General features: G+C 41.5%; 1 protein-coding gene across 1 annotated transcript in view; it reads right to left on the bottom strand.

The window, feature by feature from the left end:
• Positions 1-11,903: 11,903 nt before the first annotated feature.
• The window catches only part of CYTH4 (cytohesin 4), a 42,390-nt gene continuing 31,960 nt past the window's right edge, over positions 11,904-22,333 (bottom strand). Inside the window, exons 10-13 of the mRNA XM_081958431.1 lie at positions 21,726-21,802; positions 19,863-19,934; positions 14,182-14,336; positions 11,904-12,831 (exon numbers count right to left, since the gene is read on the bottom strand). Coding sequence (XP_081814557.1) covers positions 12,759-12,831; positions 14,182-14,336; positions 19,863-19,934; positions 21,726-21,802 — 377 coding nt within the window. The 3' untranslated portion in view covers positions 11,904-12,758. The remainder of the gene's footprint in view (positions 12,832-14,181; positions 14,337-19,862; positions 19,935-21,725; positions 21,803-22,333) is intronic.

Genomic DNA, 22,333 nt, shown 5'->3' with positions numbered 1-22,333 from the left:
CAGAGAAGTGGTCTGGATCATAGCTGTGCTGACTCTCTCATGTTTCTAATGCTCTTACGAGATCAAACATGAGGTAGAAGAGAAGGAATTAGGTAATGAGCAGCCTGCCCTCAACTTGATATTATCCTTTTTCTTCTAGAGAACAACTTCCTATTTGTGTTACTTCTGTAACTTCAGCCTACCCTCATAAAATTAAGAGACACTCTATAACGAAGATGCCAAGAATATATGCACGCATGTCTTTCCCATATATAATCTCTTTCCTGTCTACCTTTCCTTTCTACCTAGGCCCCATTCATCAACATCAAAAAGAGAAAGGCAGATTGGAAATGGCACAGCAAGATTAAACTGCGGCATATCCCTGTCACAGTTGCTTACAGTGATGCCTTCACTGGCATTTGTTCTTCAGCCAATGGAAATACAAAATTGGGGCCACAGTGATAATGGTACCCATAAGAGATTTTTTTAAAGCAGGGTCAGGTCAGGGGATTTATTAGATTGAGATAGAAAGCAGGTATGTTGAATTCCATCATCCATCAATCAACATAGCCAATAGTAATGGCAGGAGCTGCAGTTTAAAAAAAACAAGGGAAGGACCATTGATCTCTCATACTATGCTAGAACATGAAAGGAAAAAAAGAACAGTTGAAGATCTCAGTTGAAGAACTAACCAGCATTCCATGGGCTTTTCCTCTCCAGCAGTGTAATAGTGACTAGTGGCACTCAGGTATTGGGGCTTTACTGTACATTTTTTAAATAGTTATTTTCCCTCCTAAAAGAGTTCAGTTTGTTTTTCAATTGAATGGTATAACTTATATGTCATATTAAAGATGGAAACAATTCTGAAGTGATTTCTCCTGGTCTCATTTATTTTACGTCTCAAAAACATGGCATATTAAGGTAAGGGTAAAGGTTCACCACACGCATATGTACTAGTCATTCCTGACTCTAGGGGGCGATGTTCATCTCCATTTCAAAGCCGAAGAGGCAGCGCTGTCCAAAGATGTCTCCGTGGTCATGTGGCCGGCATGACTAAACACCATAGGTGCATGGAACCTTCCCACCAAGGTGGTCCCTATTTTTCTACTTGCATTTTTTACGTGATTTCGAAATGCTAGGTTGGCAGAAGCTGGGACAAGTAATGGGAGCTCACTCATTTATGCGGTACTAGGGATTCGAACCGCTAAACTGCAGACCTTTCTGATCAACAAGCTCAGCATCTTAGCCACTGAGCCACCGTGTCCCTATGGCATATTAACAGGGGTCAAAAATTTAACAGGGGCTTAAAATTCTATACCATTATACCTCTCAGACTATAAAGATGGACCACAGCCTGAGAGAGGGAGATGCGTACTGCTTTTCAATGCAGCAGAAGAACGGTGTTTTCCACTTAGCTTCCTATGATAGCAACCATCAGTGTTTCCCCACCCAAAGCAAATGAAGGAAAATGTACACAATATGTGCTTAAATACAGAGCAGCAAGGTGGTGATGGGGACTAGAAGTTTTGTTTCTCCGTTTTCATGTAGATTAGAAGTGAGGAGATCTTCTTTGTTTCTCTAACTGAGGTATGTAGTCTCATGTTTTATTTTCAGTTCATACAGTTCCCTCATGTCTTCAGAATTTTGAGAGTTCCAAAACAGTGATGGGATTCAGAAATGTTTACTACCTGTTCTGTAGGTGTGGCTTGGTGGGCGTGGTGTGACTTGGTGGGCGTGGCTTGGTGGGCATGGCAGGGAAAGGGTACTGTAAAATCTCCATTCCCTCCCAAACAGCTGGGACTCAGGAGGCAGAGAATAGATGGGGGCAGGGCCAGTCAGAGATGGTATTTACCAGTTCTCCAAACTACTCAAAAATTCCGCTACCGGTTCTCCAGAACTGGTCAGAACCTGCTGAATACCGCCTTTGTTCCAGAAGTGAAAATTAACACAATAACTATAATGAATCAGGAGCTTGAAATGGAGTAGTCTGAAAGTACCCACAGTTATTTGATGCATCTGAAACAATTCACAAACTGCAGCATTTTCTGAGGCTTACCTACTCCAGCAAGGGAGCGTCTGTCTATCTTCATTCCTTCCAAAGATCATAGTTACGTCAAAATTTGGCGGATTGCAATCCTAGGTTTGAAAAGTCTGGTTTGTTTTACTATAAATCCTTGCTTGGAATTAGAACAAGAATCCAGATGCAGAATCTCAAAGCTACTGACTTGTTCTTGCTGCTGTTCCACCCCCCCCCCCCTCCAACTTTGCATTTCCTGCTAGTGTGCCTCTCCAAATCTTTTCTGAAGTCTGCAAATAATTCCTGGCTGGTTTTCCAGTTTCAGTCTCCCTCACTGGCAAATGATTTCTTGAAACCTTTTAAAATTGTATCATCTTTCAAAAGAGGAACTGATAAGCTAAGATGGAAAGGGAGGGACAATGCTAGAACTTGCCATATTCCTGTTTTATGCCCATTGCTTCCTGGCCTTTTATGAAGATGTATAGGCATTTATTATGAAAATAGATTACCAGCTGCACTCCAAAGTCCTTGATAGGAAAAAGGCCCAAAGTGTCAAGTTTCGTTTTCTCCCTTCAGACATGCTTGTGCTTCCAAGCACAGAAAGAAGCATGTTAGCCAACCAGCAATCTATCAAATTTACGACAGTGCATTGCACACCTAGATAGGAAAGTGTCCATTTGCATCGTGAGGAAAATTTTCTGTTGAATTAATGATGAAGGGTCAACACAGATTACATCTTGAGTCAAAGGGTGAACATAGTGAAATATGAATCTAAGCTGGTCAATATTCTACTCCAGCCTGTTTATAATGCCCGAGCTCCTGTTTATGAAGAAAAATGTTCCAATCAAATGCATCAGAAATTGTCCTCATTTTAATTTTCCAGAATGCCCACTATTATTTCAAGGCATTTTGGGAAACTGAGACTCAGAATCCTGCCACAGCCTACCTGTTTTGACCTTGGCTTCCCGACAAAGCATAAATCATACTCTTAGTCCCCCAAATCCTCTTTTATTTAAACGGCTGTGAATTATGGTCATTCACAGCCCATAATGATTCACAAATAATCTGTGAAGAGTCCGACAGATGTCTGCTCGAGTTGCCAAAGTCTTTCAGGGTAATGTTGATAAGCACCCTCCCTTGAAATGCTGCCAGAGACCCAACTGCCAATTAGTTTTTCAAGGGCAAACGTGGCACCGTCAAACAGAGCTTCTCAGAGTTTGGACCGACCAGAATGAACTAATTGCTGCAAAGGCTCACATCCGTTTCCTACAATACAATACAATACAATACAATACAATAGTAGAGTTGGAAGGGACCTTGGAGGTCTTCTAGTCCAACCCCCTGCTTAGGCAGGAAAACCTATACTGTTTCAGACAGATGGCTATCCAACATCTTCTTAAAGACTTCCAGTGTTGGGGCATTCACAACTTCTGGAGGCAAGCTGTTCCACTGATTAATTGTTCTAACTGTCAGGAAATTCCTCCTTAGTTCTAAGTTGCTTCTCTCCTTGATTAGTTTCCACCCATTGCTTCTTGTTCTACCCTCAGGTGCCTTGGGGAATAGTTTGACTCCCTCTTCTTTGTGGCAACCCCTGAGATATTGGAAGACTGCTATCATGTCTCCCCTAGTCCTTCTTTCTCTTAAGGTGAGAGCTCTTAAGCTCTCTTAAGATCTTATCTTCTTTTATGTCTTATGGGAGGGGCCAATCAACTCCAAGCCTTACTCTTTTTTCTTAGTTGTTCTTGCCTTCTGACAGCTCACTTGGAATAACCCCCCCCCCCTGTTCATCTGCCTCACTGATGTCTGGCTCCGGAAGCTCTGGAGGCAGCACATCACCACCAGATGGCCTTGCCCCCTCTCTGCCTCCAATGCAGAGCCTCATCTGAGCCTTCCCCAGACTTCATTTTAACCCAGGTCTCGTCAGGGCTTTGCTCTAGAATCTATGGTATTTGGAAAGGAGCTTGGATAGAACCCTGGAGCATAAGAAATAAGCATATGGATTTAGGAAGCTGCCTAATGCAAGGGAGTACGAGCTTCTGCAAATAGGATTCAGTAAAAGAACTTTCCTACCATGTAATGTTTGCAGGGGGAGGGGAGGGCATGAGCAAACCTACAGACACTGTGGTTGGAACCTGATTCATTCTATATGCAAAGCACTGTGATGCCCCTAATCAAAAGTGGCAATCTACAGCTTCAGAATCCTGGGGCCTTCGGCTTGATTTCAAAAGCCCTTTGTAAGTAATCAACTCAGATCACATCTTTTCCAAAAGCAATTTATCCTTTTCTTTGCAGCGGAAGAAAAACAAGTGTGTGTGTGTGTGTGTGTGTGTGTGTGTGTGTGTGTGTGTGCGCGTGTGCTTGACGTCTCTGTCCACATCCACTTTTTGTCCCTTGCTCTGCCCACCAGTGCCACCTCTAGCAGATTACCTCTGTAAGAAAATAGCTGTACAAAAAAAAAGGCTGCATATCTTTGTCTTAAATAAATTGGATTATCCCCCATCTTTCATTGTCCCAGATATGCATAATCTGCATAATCTTCAATTCCTAGTAGCCACAACTAACCTGACCAGGAATGTCTAGCCCATTAACATTTGGAAGATCAGCTATAGTTCTGTGAGATTATGGGAAAAGAGATCCTGTGCTAAAAAGGGAGACTTTTAAAACCTCAAACCTTTTTATTTTCAGATTAATCTCTTGAGATCTATTCCCAGCTCAGACAATTGCCTCTAAAATAGCTAAAAGAAATAATACTCTGGCTTACTTCCTCCTCCTCTTTTAATTTAAACTTTCTCTCTGCTTTTATACATATCAACTAGCATAGCAATACAATCCCTCACGTCCTTCCCATTACCAGTGAAAAGGTGGAGAGCAGTAAATCACCAACCCAGATTCAATCTATATTGCTTGCTTAATGAAGCTAAGTTACCAGAGATAGTTTAAAACATTAGATACAGTATTATATATATATGCATCTGCAGCTGAATGAATCACTAACAATGTGTAGGGATTTTCTGCAGGTATAAATGACCCTTTCTGAACCTTTAAGGTAGTAGGAAATATGAAATTATATCAATTTTATATTCAGTACAGGAGAAAATATAAGCAATGTCTGCAATGGGGATGAGGGGAGATTCTCTACCGTTTAAAGGTACTTTTCCTTCTACAGCAGCAGCAATAACTCTTACCCATTCCTAAAAATAATTTTTAAAAAGCAGCTACCTAGTTTGCACCATGTTCAAGATCCTTAACCAAATTAAAGACAAAGCAAGTCACTTCTCAGGCAGCAAACTTTTCAGGACACAGGCAGTGCTATTTCCTTCAAGGTGATGAGCACAAACTGGTCCTAAATTTTAAATATGGGTAAACATCTTATAAACATTTTATGTGATAACAAAAACTTTGCCCATTGTGGCAGAAATCCTTCAGATTTGGATAATTTGATTCCTTTTAAAAAATATATTTAATTTTGGAGATCCAGTTAGAGTTGTGGGCATTATGACTTCTGTAAATGCCACACTATCAAGTTAGCCATATTCAAAGACAAAATATCGCTCAAGCATATTTTGAAAATTTATACTAAGTGGCCCAGATCAGCCATATTACTGGGTAGGGCCAAGTTGGGAGGGTGTGTGCTGTGATAATACAAGAAAAATTATAACAGAACATTTAATTTGTTATGATAAAACACTGGTAGGATTTTTTCACTTGGGTACTAAAATGATATGCAATCCTGCAGATTGATTTGAAGAGAAGAGAGCCTTATTTGGGTCCTAGTTCCTGAAAACAAAATATCAAGAGCTGGCTGAAATACTTTGAGAGGACAGAAAATTGAGAAATTGAATTGAAATGGCTCGAGGCTGAAATATGAGGTTCTTGGTGCTCTCTGAGCTGAATTGTTTGCTGGCACATGTTTCACTCCCTGACTAGTAACATCATCAATGTGCACGTAGGTTTACTGCCTGTTTATATATAATGCATTGCAGCAAACCCCATATTAAGAGCCGCGGTGGCACAGTGGTTAGAGTGCAGTACTGCAGGCTACTTCTGCTGCCTGCTGCCTGCCTGCCTGCAATTTGGCAGTTCAAATCTCATCAGGCTGAAGGTCAAGGTTGATTCAGACTTCCATCCTTCCGAGGTGGGTAAAATAAGAGCCCAGATTGTTGGGGGCAATATGCTGACTCTGTAAACTGCTTAGAGAGAGCTGTAAAGCACTGTGAAGTGGTATATAAGTCCAAATGCTATTGCTAAGTGCTATATTCAGTTCAGTGACATGCGGTGAAGTTTATGGCTGGTGAGGCTGGTGACGTCATCAGCGTGAGCTGCGGTCCCCTTCATGTTGACTCAGGAAGGAGGGAAATGGGACCACGTCAGCCTCCCTCCTGCGCACGTCCCATTCCCCGCCTTCCTAAGTCAACATGAAGGGGACCGCGGAGCGTGAGCCGCGGTCCCGCGGCTCACGCTCCGCGGTCCCGCGGCTCACGCTCCACGATCCCCTTCATGTTGACTTAGGAAGGCGGGGAATGGGACGTGCGCAGGAGGGAGGCTGAGGCTAGAGGAGCCTCCTGCATACGTGGTCCCATTCCCCCCCTTCCTGACTCCTGAGTCAACATGAAGGGGACCACGGAGCGCTCCCATTTCCGACCACGTGTGCAGAAGTCTCCTCAGCGCCTTTTCCCTTTTCCTTTTTTTTTTAAATTTTCATGATGAGAGCGGTGAGGCTCTGCCTCCCCTGCCTCCCCTGACCGCATGTCCCTGATTCAGTTACACTGATGTTGTTACCTAGTTGGGTAATGAAATGTCTGCAAGCAAAACACAAAGTTCAAAATGCACCAAGAACTTCACATGATAGAATTTTTGCCTGGCATAACGTTCTTAAAGGCTTAAAAATAATTTCTGGTCATGTCGAAGGGATTTATTCATTTTACTGAGGAAACATTGTGGAGGGAGTAACTAGAAATAGATTTCATCTCATCTGAAAGAAGCTCCAAAGTAGCTTACCAAGGAGTTCTGGGAAGAAACCCAGCTGGAATTATTGCATACCTGAACATTTATTCTCTTTGCACATCCTCAAGTATTTGAACAGATGGTACAGACCAAGTCCTTCTTGGAGTTTCTGTTGTGAGCTAAATTGGTTAGAAATCTCCTGTCATATATAATCTTTTCAGAATATTTGATAATTTATTTTCATTTTCTGTTCAAAGCTGCCTCTCCCCCCCTCCCCCGAGATTTCTTCATCCTCTTTCCATGGGGAGATGTATGATACATCCTAGTCAACTAAATAAATAAATAAATAAGCAAACCCCTTGGAGAATTGTCCCCATTAGCAAAAAGGAAGAGCAATACAGGTGCCTCATTCAAGAAAAACCTTCACATTCATCTCCTGTGCTTGCACATGATTTGACTCTAATATCTATTCGCTGTGCCTGCTGGAATTAATTCACCTGCCCTGTTGCAGTGCCAAAGAGAGAGAAAAAGAACTTGGTGTCTGAATTTCCTTGTGCACGGAGCCCTCTTCAGGAAGAAAAGAGAGAAAGAAGAACCACAACTGGAGATAAAAGAGGCTAGATTATCTGCAAAAAAAGAAAAGCAAGACATGGAATAGTTACTGCTCATCCATACTCAAGAAAAAAGGAATTGCTGATTTCCTAGCTGTAATTCATTATTATAATCACCATGCACATAAGTAATCCACCTTCTAAATTTAGCTACCATCTATACATTATGCAAATAGCACCCACAATTCCTCTTTTGGATTGTTCTGTCTTGCCCAGCTTAAAGAACAGCAAGGAAATGCAGAGGTCACCGCAGCCTGAATTTTGCACTAAATGTTTGTTTAAATACTAATTTATAGTACAGTATAGCATAGTACTTACAGGACAAGGTAATTACTGCAATTAAAAAGACAAAGTAATCCAATTAAAGCATAAGAATAATAATGCATAAATAATTCAAGTAAAAAGTAAATATAACAATGGACACTAGAATAGATTATATATTAGCTAAAACAGAGGGTGCTAGAACAGAAGGTGATTGTACATAGATTGGCATCAATAAATTTTTATTTCTACTCTGGTATTCACACATTTCCAGGCTTATTTCAGAATTATAATAGCTCAGTGCTACTACTAATGATATTATTCCAAAAAAGTACACTTTATACACTTCTTCCTGCATAGCTGTGGAATTGCTACCAGCATCAAACCTTGAGTATATTCAATGTTATCTATAATTTGTTTGGAGTTGCTTGTTAATATCACAGACTTTCTATTATACATATTCCCAATAATCTGGGGAAATCACTTCATGTATGTCCAATTATAAGATAAAAAATTAAGCCAAAGGATCACACTAGGCATGCTAAGATTCCTCACATCCGTGAGCTTAAAAAACAAATTGTGAAAGATTTGTAAACTAGGTAGGTATAAAATATTATTTTTTTAAAAAAATGTTTATGCTTTTCCTGCAAAAATATAAAAGAAAATAGTAGGAAAACAAGGAAGGAAAAGTGGAAGGGAAAACTGTAGGGCAAGAGGGAAAAAGAAAGAGAAGGCGTTGACTTCCAAATCCCTTTGGTGCAGTAAAATAAGATAGCAACATCAAACTTCAACTTTTACATAATAATATTATAAACGTCATTTCTATAATAACAAACCTATTAATTGGTAAAACCCAAAATCAAAGTTTCATTTTTTTCCCACCTCAAGCACAAAGTCCAGAAGAGGTTTCCAAGTAGAAACAAAAGTGATTGTATGTTTTTCTTTTAATCAAGGAAGTCAAGTTGGCCATCTCTGCCAACTCCATCAAATTTTGGAACCATTCATCCATTGTAGGAATCAAAGTGTCCTTCCATTTTTGTACATAAAGTAATCTTGCTGACGTCAACCTATATAACATCAACGTTCCTTTTTCCCCCCCATTTTTTTTCCCATTAAACCCAGAATAAAAGTTTCTGGTTTTATCTTTATATTCACTTTAAGAATCTTCTGTATTAAGATGTCAATCCCACTCCAATATTTCTTTGCTTTATCACATGCCCACCATAAATGATAAAAAGCCCTTTCTTTACTTTTACATTTCCATTCATTTGAAATACCTTTATACATTCTTGACAACTTATTTGGTGTTCAATACCAACAATACTTCATCTTATAGTTTGTTCTTTTAAATTAAATTTAGTGTAAATTTTAGATCTTTCATCCACACATTCAGAACAAGAAGCAATGGGTGGAAACTAATCAAGGAGAGAAGCAACTTAGAACTGAGGAGAAACTTCCTGACAGTTAGAACAATTAATCAGTGGAACAGCTTGCCTCCAGAAGTTGTGAATGCCCCACACTGGAAGTCTTTAAGAAGATGTTGGATAGCTATTTGTCTGAAACGGTATAGGCTTTCCTGCCTAGGCAGGGGGTTGGACTAGAAGACCTCCAAGGTCCCTTCCAACTCTACTATTGTATTGTATTGTATTGATGTTGGATAGCCATTTGTCTGAAATGGTATAGGGTTTCCTGCCTAGGCAGGGGGTTGGACTAGAAGACCTCCAAGGTCCCTTCCAACTCTACTGTTGTATTGTATTGTATTGATGTTGGATAGCCATTTGTCTGAAATGGTATAGGGTTTCCTGCCTAGGCAGGGGGTTGGACTAGAAGATCTCCAAGGTCCCTTCCAGCTCTGCTATTGTATTGTATTGTATTCTCCCATTGTTCCAGTATTACACTACATCCAAAATTTCTGAATCATACGATGCTTTACATATTCATTCTCCAAAATATTCAAATTCAGATAAATATTCCACTCACAAGCCAGTAGTTGGCATTCATTGTTTGTCCCTTCATTGCTGTCTGGTCCTCTCAGCCATGCATGAACTAACCCATGATGGGTTCATGTCTTTTACCTTATTCCCCCCCAAATCAGCTCTACTACATTCAGGAAGGGCACCACCATTCTTCAAAGTGCTATGTCTATGGAGATTCTCAGTCATCCAGGTCATGGTTGTCTCAAAAGTGCTTTTTCAAAGGGCAACTGGGCTTTGTTGTTCCTTGAAGACATTTTGTTTCTCATCCCAGAAGCTTCTTCCGTTCTGAAGAAACTTCTTGGATGAGAAGCAAAACGTCTTCAAGGAAAAAGAAAATCCAGGTGTCTTTTGAAAAAGCATCTTTGGTTCCTCAGAGCAGCTTCCTTTTTGCAAAAGACCTCTCAACCTAATCTGAGAACGATGGTGTCAGGCCTGCAGCTGGTTCCTTTTAGGATCTTTGGCCTGCCACACTCTCTATTATTTTACTATGCTTTTTCATTAGTGGGGAATTGGGAGGGAAGAATAGTAAGGTGTAGAATGTGTTGTTGTCAAAATAAAAAATTCCTTCCTAGAATCCCAAGGTCATTCTTTGTCTCTGCACCTGACCGGAAGTGGATGGGTGGAAATGCCAGTGTGGCAATGGAAGATTGGACCATGTGATGGACTTGTGGGTGTGGGGGCAAGATCATGAACTTTCAACTGGGTGGAAACCCCAGGAAGTTCTCAGATTCGGGTTTCCACAGATGTACCAACATGTCTCTCTCAATAAATTGGAATTTAGAGCAAGACTTTGCCTTGGACTCTGATTTAATTTTGGATGATATTTGGAACGCTGACAGATGGATGTTTCCCGTCAGAGAGGTTATTATTCTATTCCTAAAATGACAGAATTGTAGGCACTTTTCTAAATAAAGAAATCAAATTTAAAGGATGTTAATTCAATCTCCCTGTATGAATTATTTTGATAGTGATCGTACTTCATTCATCCATTACATGTATGGCTTTCCTGCAAATCTCATTTTATTCTGTAACAATTAAAACAAGCAAACACATGTTTCTTCCATATACTGGAATTATTACATACTATACAATTTTTATACAAGATTGTATAGAGCTCCCTTCTCCAAAATCCACTTAAAGTCTTGGATTAAAGTCAGATCGTATGAACTAATTCACTTTGCAGTGAATTAGTTCATACGATATACTTTAGAAATGCTGGATAAGACTCAAAATTGACTTGGATAATTTTTGTGCTGCTTATATTCCTTATTCTGAATAAGAGTACATCTTCTATATCCTTGAAGGCCATCAGCTTCCAAACCTGTCAATGTTAATATTAGAAGCTATCTTATATCAAGTTATTTGTTGGGCCATCCAAGCTGGACTTTCTTACTTTGAATGAATTTGCTTTCTCTGAAAAGGGTTGCCATTTGGTGAGTTTAAGACTTTTCACATCTAACAAATCTTTGGCATTTTTCCAAATTGTATAATGGGATTCATAAGAAAAGAGAAAAGCAACAGAGACATATAACATACCTCCTGCTTCTGTTTTATGTTGATAAAATAAAAACAAAACCACAAGTGTAAAAGACCTCAAGATGTTTTTCTTTTTTTTTTTCATTTGAAAAGAAAAAGTGTTATTTCTTCATCTGTTTGAATCTGTGTGGAAAACAACACACCCAAATTCTGGCTAAGTGTGCATATGGGAGTGTATTTTAATAGCAAGCAACTCTTTACATCTCCTTAAACAAAAATATTGTACTCATTAGTATGTAGGCATCATTCTTATAATAATCCAGTTCTTCATAACCGCATTAAACAAATTGTATTATTTTACAGAACTCATTGTATAGATGAAAAATTCAGAGGAGAAGGGGAAAAAACCCCTAGCTTTGATCCTCTAGGCCAGTGGTTCTCAACCTGTGGGTCGGGACCCCTTTGGGTGTCGAACAACCCTTTCACAGGGGTCACCTAAGACCAGGGGTGTCCAAACTTGTCAACTTTAAGACTTGTGGACTTCAACTCCCAGAATTCCCCAGCCAGCTGGCTGGGGAATTCTGGGAGTTGAAGTCCACAAGTCTTAAAGTTGACAAGTTTGGACACCCCTGCCTAAGACCATCGGAAAACATATATTTTCGATGGTCTTAGGAAGCGAGACACATGGTTGGGGGTCACCACAACATGTGGAACTGTATTAAAAAGTGGCGGCATTGGGAAGGCTGAGAACCACTGCTCTAGGCTAATAAATGTTTCAGAGGAGGAGAGAAATAAACAAATATCCATCTGTAAACATTCTTTTCAACTGTTCCAACACTGATGGAACAGCCAACTCAAAGAACATAGGAACTAACAACTCATTGCACTGATTATTGTTTACATTCTGACTTTGGCTGGAAGATTCTGTCCTAAAAAAAACCTAACATTCAGTATTATCATCAACTTGCCAATAATTCCCAGATCCAAACCAGCCATTTGCTAAGCTCAGCCACACAGTAATATGTGTTTATCCTGGCCAGGTTTCACCGCATCCCTTGAGTCTATTAGTTCACTTTCTCCTTCATCCTATTATTCCAAGTAAATTTATCTCAGATAGCATCATTATTCAAGAAACCTCAAGGCTGTGAGTCAGAGGAGGCAGGTGTCAATGTAGACAAATCTAGTCTTACAGGTATAAAAATACTGTTGAAACCATTCCCTGGTTTCCATCATCCGTACCAAGGCACACACACACAACCATATTCTGCTCCATTTACTCAGAAATCTGTGCTTGTTTTCTGTACAGAAATAATTCCTGCACCAGTTTCTGATTCTGCATATGTTGACTCTGGAAAATGGAAGCAGGCCGCTGATCATCCTTTCATTCACTTGTCTGTCTCAGAGATGGTTGAGGAATTTCGCCATTTCAGACTTCAAATAAATATTTTCTTGGTGTTAATCGTCCACCAAACAAGGTGGCACAAGCCAGAAGGTTCATTTTTTGCTGGTAACTTTTTTCTTACGGGCAGCAACCAGGTCATAGAAGGGATCTCTAGTGATGCTGGTCCTAAAATAAAGCAAAATAGAAAGAATATTAAGATTTGGCTGTTAGCAAAGCACTGATTGCCTCCTTCACAGAACACAAAGGGCTCTTTAAGCTTGAAGCTGGGAAAAACAACAGACCATGTGATAGCTACGTACTTCCATGTTTCCACATACTTCCAACATCTTCCATGTTTAGAGGTAATGTGTCATTGAAATTATACAGGCAGGAAGGCTTGACAATGGCCTTCATATTCTTTCTAAGGAAGCTTGGTGGATACTGGGTTTAGAGAGCTCTTCTCATGCTTAAAATGATCATGGAAATGAAAGTAGGAAATAAGGAAGAGAGCCTTGCTGAAAAGAATATAAAGCATTATTGTTGATATTTTTTATCAGTGTTTGAAAGTACTCCAAAGTAAATGCAGTCAGGCGGTTGATGTATGCATGTTTCTTACTTGATGATTGCATAGGACCGTGATGGCAAACCTATGGCACGTGCGCCATAGGTGGCACGTGGAGCCATTTGCTAGGGCATGCGAGGCGTTGCTAGGGCATGCGAGGCGTCAGCTCCAGCTGACTTTGGCCTTCTTTTGAGGCCGTTTTTGGCCCTCCGGAGGCTTCCTTGAAGCCTCCGGAGGGCGAAAAACCAGCCCTATGGGCAAACTGGAAGTTCAGGAATGGACTTCTGGTTTCCTCGTAGGGCCATTTTGCGCCCTCCTGAGACTTCAGGAGGCTTCCCTGAAGGCTCGGGGGGGGGTCAAAAGGTCCTACAACAAACTGGAAGTGACTTCAGGAAGCCTCCTGAAAGCTCTGGAGGTTGAAAAACGGCCCTACGGACAAACCGGAAGTCACCATTCCCGAACTGACGAGTTCCCTGTAGGGGCATTTTTTGCAGTCCGTAGACTTCAGGGAAGCTCCTGAAGCCTCTGGAGGGCCTCCGGAGTGGGGGGTGGAGGAGGCTGTTTTCATCCTCCTCAGGCTCCTAGAAAGCCTCTGGGGAGGGCGGAAAAAGTTTGCCAAAAGCGGGGAGAGCGCTGATCGTGCATGCATGCGTGCTGGGGTCACGTGCATAGCATTATGGGTGTGGCACGCTGCGCACGACCCCCCTGCCCTCCCCCTGCTTTTGGCACGGGAGTCAAAAAGGGTTAGCCATCAATGGCATAGGAAGTCAAAAACACCAGAGAGAGAATAATCCAATAATTTTGAATGCAATATCTCACAGAAGAGCAGTTTCATGAAATGATGATAGGTGCCTCTGTTAAGCCCACACTAGAATATTGTGATATTCCTTATTACTGAACATTTATCTCCTTCTGGGGCCTTCTTTCCCATGTCATTGTTATCCCGCCGTAGAATGACAGCCTTTCCTCCTTACCGTATGGCTTCAATCCATAGGTCACGGTCCTCCTGGGAGGCTGCAGAGATCTTATAGGATTGGTGCTTGCCTTCAACCACCCTTCCATCCCCATCAGTCTTGCAAGCTTTGATCTTCTGCCCTTTGCAGTTTGCATTGAAGAGCTCAAAGCAATTCTGAGAGAGAAAAAAGATGGAAAGCAGTGAGAATCAACAATACTATCTCCAATATCTGATATGGATGTGTACATCTCTTTTGTGCTGCAGGTGAGAAATATCTTGGACCTCTAGGTAGAAAACAGTGAAAATCAACAATACTACTCTCTCCAATATTTGATATAGATGTGCACATCTCTTTTGTGCTTTGGTGAGAAACATTCTAGACCTCTTTATGACCCAGGACAAAGATCCTAAAGGGCTTTCATTTACCTTGACCTGGATAGCTGGGGATGATAGGGCTGCTTATCCAATACATCTGGAAGAGGATGCTATTTGGCACACTTGTTTCATTTACATTTGGATTTATGCATTCCAACTGGTTTCACCTAGTCCTCCACTTATGGACTAATATGCAGAATGGAATGCAGTTAGTTATTGCAATTATTATCTTATAAAATGAGAATTTTGCATTTCTCCAAATGATGCAGCACAGTTCCTAGACCACCCCCATATCCATAAAGTACCAACATTTATTTTATGATGTACATTATAAGAGGATATTGGGAGCTAATTAGATTCAGTTCCAATAAAATGCTAAATCATGGAAGATAGTACATGGAGTCCTCTGCTCAAGCACTTTCTCCTTTCTGTTTTCCTCCCATGCTTTCCTTCTCTTCCATTAGTCATTTGATGGATTTCAGCATACCCCAGTTTTAATTGCATTTTACCATTCTTGTATTAGCCACCTGAGACCATACAAGGAAAAGCAGAAAATAAGCATCTTAAATAGATCAATTGATTACTGCTGGACCGGCAAACTATGGTACAAGCGTATTTTGCAGACCAGGAATAGATGTTACATTTTTGTTCCTGTTTTCTAACCTTGGGTTTTTATTTGCTGAAAATAAGGAAGTAACCAAACCAGAGAGTGAAGGGATAGTAAGATAAGGCATCAAAATATAAATAAGCTCGTATTCATTGGATACTTATGTGAATAGATCTGAAAATAATCAAAACAGCCTAGATCAGTGATGGCGAACCTATGGCACGCGTGCCACAGGTGGCACGCGGAGCCATTTATCAGGGCACGCGAGGCGCTGTCCTGTCAGCTGGCCAGCGCGCATGCGCACGCTGGCCAGCTGAGTTCACCTTTTTAAAAGCTATTTTTTGCCTTCCCCAGGCTCCAGAGGCTTTATAGGAGCCTGGGAAGGGCGAAAAGAGCCTCCCCCCGGAGGCTTCAGGGACTGTCCGGGGGCTTCCCTGAAGCCTTTGGAATGCTTAAAATCACCCTCCGAGCACACCGAGCACACCGGAAGTTTCTGGGTTGCTCGGAGGGTCGTTTTAAGCATTCCAAAGGCTTCAGGGACCGTCCGGGTTGCTCGGAGGGTCATTTTAAACGTTCCGAAGGCTTCAGGGACCATCCAGAGGCTTCCCTGACGCCTTCGGAGTGCTTAAAATGACCCTCCGAGCAACCCAGAAGTCACTTCTGGTTTGCTCGGAGGGTGGTTTTAAGCGTAGTCCCTGAAGCCTCCGGAGTGCCTCCGGGGGGCGGGGGAAGCTCTTTTCACCCTCCCCAGGCTCCAGACACTTTATAGGCAAAAAAAGCATGTAAAAATGGGGGGGGGTCGCGCGTTGTGTGCGCATGCGCACTGGGGGGGGTCGCACATTGCATTATGGGTGCGGCACGCTTGCACACAACCCCCCTGTGCTCCCCCAACTTGTGGCACGCGAGCCAAAAAAGGTTCGCCATCGCTGGCCTAGATCCTATGTTGAGTCCATTTTTAGATTCTCTTCTTAAGATTTGGGTTACAGAGAAACTGATTTTATGGGAAAGGCCATAGTTGAGGTTTCACTTGAAGCCCAGATCTTCAGAATGCTTGTGAACTGGGAATATGTCCATGCTACATCACCCAATCTTATGCTGATTTTTTAAAGCAACTCTAAATGAGTAAGCATGTGTAGGATTGGCATAGTGTCAGCTATTTAATGAAAGGAAAACACTGGCGAGGAATTTGTTTTTGATCATACTTAGCTGGTCCTTGGCAAGAATCAGTCATTTAGTCTCCTTAGAATTATCCATCCCAATTATATGTAAGAGGTTAAAAGATCTGATATCAGCTTTGTAAGGCAGTTTAGCTGCTTCAACTTGCTCTACTCCTTTAATAATTTTCCAGTATGGCATATGGCATTCTGTATAATTGATGAAATTTCCTTTCCCTTCCATTCTGATGGGTACACTAGGAGACAAAGTAGGAAACTAGCTTCTGGTCTGGTACCAGTTTTTCTCCAGTGGAGTTTTCTGATGAGGTCACCCTGACCTCTGTGAAGTCTGTATCTTGGGTCCTTGATGAGTCCAAACATTGAAACAAAGGGCTTCTTCTCATCTTTTGAAAGACAATTTTAATGTAGAGTTCACAAAACATTATGTCAGAAGCTCCACATTGAAAATATGGAATAGATATAAACACAGTGTGGCTGAAAATGCGTTTAGGGGTCTCAGTACAAGAAGCATTTCATAAGAAAGAAACAGCAGGTAGAGAGAAATTGTTAACTTATTGAGAGCTGTTCGAACAAGAGCTTGAAGAATATAAAATGAATCCAAGAGAACAACTGGTTGCGGAGGGTTTTAGTTTTAAAAGAGTTGTTTTTATCATGCTTGGTAGACTTCTAAAAAAAGCCGTAAAATTGGACTTCCAGATGAGGAAATGGTGGGCTGAAGGTGGCTCCACAAAAAGAAGAAAGACAGAAGCATAGAGTCATCATAAGGCTGGAAGGGGACCTTGAGGTCTTCTAATCCAAACCCCTGCCCAAGGCAGGAGAACTTCTACATATCAGACAAATGGATAGCCAATCTTTTCTTGAAAGCCTCCAGCAATGTAGCATCCACAATTCCAGGAAGCAAGCTACTCCATTGAGTAATTGGTCTCACTGTCAGGAAACTTCTCTTTAGTTCCAGCTTTGGCTCTCTCTTTAACAAGCTTCCACCCATTGTTTCTTGCCCTGCCCTCAGATACTTTGGAGAATAAGACTAATCACTTCTTCTTTGTGAATGCTCCTAAGTACTGAAAGATCTCTATAATGTCATCTGTAATTCTTCTCTTTATTAGGCTTGTTAGATCGGGTAATGGATAGGCACACACAGGCAAAAGGCAACAACATCTCTTTATTAATACACAACAAGTAAGAACAATCCAGCAAAGGTTGAGTCTGACAGCAGCCCTTTTATAGGGAGCTGTCAGACCTTTCGACCAATGAGACCTTGGTGGAAACCACTATAGTCGAAGCTAGTATGTAACATGGCTAGATATACCTACTTCCCAGTGACGTGCGGTGAGGTTTATGACTGGTGAGGCACTGACACAGTGCTGGGTTTCAAATATTTTTAGACTTGTGGACTTCAACTTCCAGAATTCCACAGCCAGGCATGCTCAGTTCCAATTTAAAGCGACAGCATTTGTTTTTCTCCTTTGCTCCTTCTTTCTTTTTCTTTTTCTTCTCCTTCCCCTCCTTCCTCCCTCTCTCCCTTCCTCCCCCTCTCTCAAAAACACACACACACACAGAAGTTGGATTGGACTATCTCTCCTACCCCTTCCCTCTCTCACTCACTCTCAAACAAACCCCCCCACACACAAAAGTTGGATTGGATATCTTTTCCAGTGGCTTGAAAGCAGCTCCTCTGCCATCCCCCACCCCCATTCCCCTGCTGCCTTTCCCAAACACCTCCACCATTGCAAATGCAGCCTGCTGTCTGGGTGGGAAATGCCTGGAACACAATAAAGCCCACCCACCATCTCCTGCTGGCAGGCTGGGGTGAGAGGAGAGGCAGAGAAGCCGGAGGGGAGCCGAGCCGAGCCTTCCAAAAGAAAGAGGCTGGGGGGAAGTGTGTGTACTACAGCATGGCTCTTTGCCTGGCTTCCTGCCTCCTCCTGTGGTCTCCTCAGTGCTCGCTTGTGCTCTCCCTCCCCAAGTGTAGTTTGATTGCAGGCGGAGCCACATTGCCTTTTCAAACTTGTAATCAGTGAAGCTGGGCTAGATTTTTATATAGTTTTATCCAGCTGGGTGTGTGAGAGAGAGAAATGAATGGGGGCCTGGGGAGGAAGTCACTACACTTGGGGAGGGAGAGCACCAGTGAGGTTAAGCAGAGTCATCCACGGTGAGGCAGCAACTAGCTCAGCTTTTTCCTTTTACTTTTTTTTTTCATGATGAGAGTGGTGAGGCTGTGCCTCACCTGCCTCACCTGACTGCACATCACTGCTACTTCCTTTAACTGATCATTGTACAGTTTAGCCTCCAAACTCCTTATCGTTTTGTTACTCTACAATGATCAGTTAAAGGAAGTAGGTATATCTATATTTTTTCTATATCATGGCAATCAGAACTGGATGCAATATTCCTAGTGTGGCCTCACTAGTGCAGTACAGAGCAGTACTATCATTTCTCGCGATCTTGAAGCTGTCCCTCTAGGACTGCATTGGCTTTTTTGGCAGCTGCATATTCAAAAGGATTAAATCTGAAATACCTTGTCCACCCCGCCCCGCCCCTCCTAGGAGTCTCCACGTGGCCCATTTGGGATGCCAGGTAAATGCAGGCCCCGCGGGGAGCCTGGGGAGGGTGAAAAATGGCCCTACCAGAAGTACCAGAAGTCTGGAAATGGGTCCGTTTCCCGTCTCCAGAGGCTCGAGGAAAGCCTCCAGAGCCTGGGGAGGGTGAAAAATACCCTCCCCCATATTGCAGGAAGCTGACTAGGCCACACCCCCATGGCCACGCCCACCCAGCAATCGGGCAGAGAACCGGTTGCTAAAATTTTTCAATCCCATCCTTGTTTATAACCCCTGGAATTTCCAGTATGACAACATTGCTGAATTTTGAAGATGAGTCCCGCCCATTGTTATAATCCAAACCCAAAGAGATGTCCTGAGAGGCAATCTTGCCCACAGATTGAGGAAGCTTGAACAGAGAAATAGCAGTAAGCCTGAATTGAAATGCTGTGCAGTACAACATGTTATTTCTGATCTGCAATACATTGGAATCCTAAATCAACAAAGTACAACACAGGAAGAAAAGGAATTTAGGGACTGGACTCCATAGACTTCATGATCATGACTAACTTCTAAAGAAGAAAGGTGTTGATCTGGGGGGAGGGGGAGCGCAGTATAACCAAAAAAAGGAAGCAAGTAAATTCTTTCTAATTTAGTGAGAATTAAATGGTTCACATAACACACTAAATTGTAAACATGGAATAATAAAACATAATTGTTGAATTTCCATATCATGCTATGCCCAAACAAATAAAACATGTATTTAACATAATGGTCTTGTTCTCACATGCTATTTATATATTTGTTATAATATTGATTATATTTTTATTTTCTGTGATAAAAACATAATAAATTAACAGCAGTGAAAACACAAAATTACAATAAAAATATAATAGGTGCTATGGCAGTATCTAATAAAACTGTGCTCCTGCAATACACTGAAGCAGAAATTAATTTATTTTAGTCCAATCTAGCATGTTTTACAAACCCAATGGCAATGACTTACTGGTTTCTTGAGATCTTCTATTGGTTGAACTGATAGGTTTTCCAATGGGATAATCCCCAGAGGCTCTTTGTCCTAGTAAACAGCAGAAATCATAAGTGAATTGTCCCAGTGTGCACATAATATCAGTGAAATTAATGTAAATCTTAAGTCTCCATTTCAACATGTCTGGTAGAAGACTTTATTCCTTTTTCTTGCATGGGATTCAGCTCAACAACAACAAAAAACTTTCATCTTACCAAAAGCCCTACAGTTGGAATGGGAAGCAGAATAAATGATTTCTTAAGAGTTTGGAATTAAGATTAAGACTAACCTTTATTGTCATTTTTTTACTGTGAGCACACTAGCATACATTAAGAATGAAATTCTATTGCCTACATAACACACATAATGTATGTATGTATGTATGTATGTATGTATGTATGTATGTATGTGTTACAACCCCTGATATGCCCAAATATGGGAGGGAGCTCACTACTCCCACTTTCTGTCCTTCGGCTTATTACAGAGGACCATCCAGGCAGAAAACCATATTTTTATTTTTAATGTTGCCTTTTTTATATTTGTGTTACATACCTATACATACATACCTATTTCCCTGGCTCAGCTGATAAGGAGGAGAGCCTGTGGCTTAGTGGCTAAGACTCCTGCCTAATATGTAATACAGCCCAGGTTCAAATCCCAGTAAGGGTATGGCTAGCTGATGAGACCTAAATAGGTTGAAATAGATCTATACTAGTCTCCCTTTATTTATTTATCAGCACAAATATATATATAGTATTTATACATACATACATACATACATACATACATACATACATACATACATACACACACACACACACATACATACATATATATAGTTGATAAAGGAGGAGAGCGGGAGGAGGGAATGGAGTTGGCAGAGAGAGAGAGAGAGACAGAGACAGAGACAGAGAGACAGAAGTGGAGCCTGGGCCGTCCATCGCCCTCAGATGGAGAGTCAACAGCCCCCAGGTCTGGAGGTGGCTGATGAGGAAGAAGAGGAACAGCTGGGTCCAGTGCCTGATGCGCAGTTGTGCAGAAGGCAGAAAAGAGGATACCAGGGGGAATCTATGGGCTGGTCCTTGGGATGGAAGAACCACCACTGCTAGCAAAGCCCCACCCTAGCTCTGAGGATAAAAGGCAAGGGGTGGAGATGAATAGATGTGGCAGACAACTATTCATCTTCCAGCCAGAGGGATTTGTTAGCCTGTGACAAGAGAGAAACTTTTTGCCACTCCTAATAAAGGAATGGAATGGAATAGAATGTAATAGGATAGGATAGGATAGGATAGGATAGGATAGGATAGGATAGGATAGGATAGGATAGGATAAAGGAGTTGGAAGGAAGGAGTTGGAGATCTTCTAGTCCAACCCCTTGCATAGGCAGGAAACCCTACATCACTTCAGACAAATGGTTATCCAACATCTTTGAGTTAACTTCAGAGGGTTTGTCGTGTTTGGGCAGCTGGGTCAGAACACAGATATTCATTCACCTCGCCATGAACTGAAACCATGATCTCAGGGTCATGAAGGATTCTGCATCCTTTCATCATTTTTTTTTCTCATGTTGACTGCTTACCTCTACAACCATAAGTAGTGAACCAAGCATAACCAAACTTGAAGTGTGGTAATGTGGAAGATCATAAATCTGGAAGACTTCTGCTTGGATATACCAGCAGGATAAAGTCAGGTAGTGGGCTTTCCTCCATACTCTTCCTGAATACAGTTATGGCTCAACAGAGCGGTCAACGTGGAACTTGGACAACTTTCGGATTCACCTAAGCTCTAATTTCTAGCCAAGAAATCTTATACATCGAAGATCAATCCCGAAGATGCTCTTACCGTGGTGTATTCAAAATAGTAGAGGCAATTATCTGTTAGAATGAACCAGCGGCGTTTCCAGGTCTTCACTCTGCCTCCTGGAACAAAAAGAGAATGAAATGAGCTAATTAGGGTTTTTTTTTCTTTTTAGATCCATAGTGATAAACCTTCTTGTTACACATCCCTGAAAATTTGAGGTACTATATATATCTCAATATGAATTAACGAACAAACAATATTTGCAGTAGCTAACACAGCCAAGGGTCAGACACTTCATCAAAACGTGAAAAGATAATTGCAAGTTTGTTTGTTTGTTTGTCACATTTCTGAACCATCCATCTCCCTCAAAGAAGGGCTCTGGGCGGTGTATAATGAAACAAGGAAATACAAAGTAGTGTATAAAATTTAAAAGTGTTAAAATTAAAAGTTTTTTAAAAATTAAAAATTTTTAAGGAGGCAAGAATGAAACCCTATTAAAAACTATTTGAAGGCAAAGGGAGGGAAGGTTCTCATGGCACCAATGCATGCCACAACTGTGTGCTCCTTTGAGCTCCCCACACAAGGCCGCAGAGCAGTGGTGAGTTCTGGATTCCATTCCAACCGATACGGTTGGAACGGGCTTGGCGGCA

Source organism: Natrix helvetica (assembly GCF_964273705.1).
Source record: "Natrix helvetica genome assembly, chromosome: 6".
Classification (NCBI taxonomy): domain Eukaryota; kingdom Metazoa; phylum Chordata; class Lepidosauria; order Squamata; family Natricidae; genus Natrix; species Natrix helvetica.
Note: the sequence above shows the minus strand (reverse complement) of the source record. Positions and strands in the feature narration are given on the sequence as shown.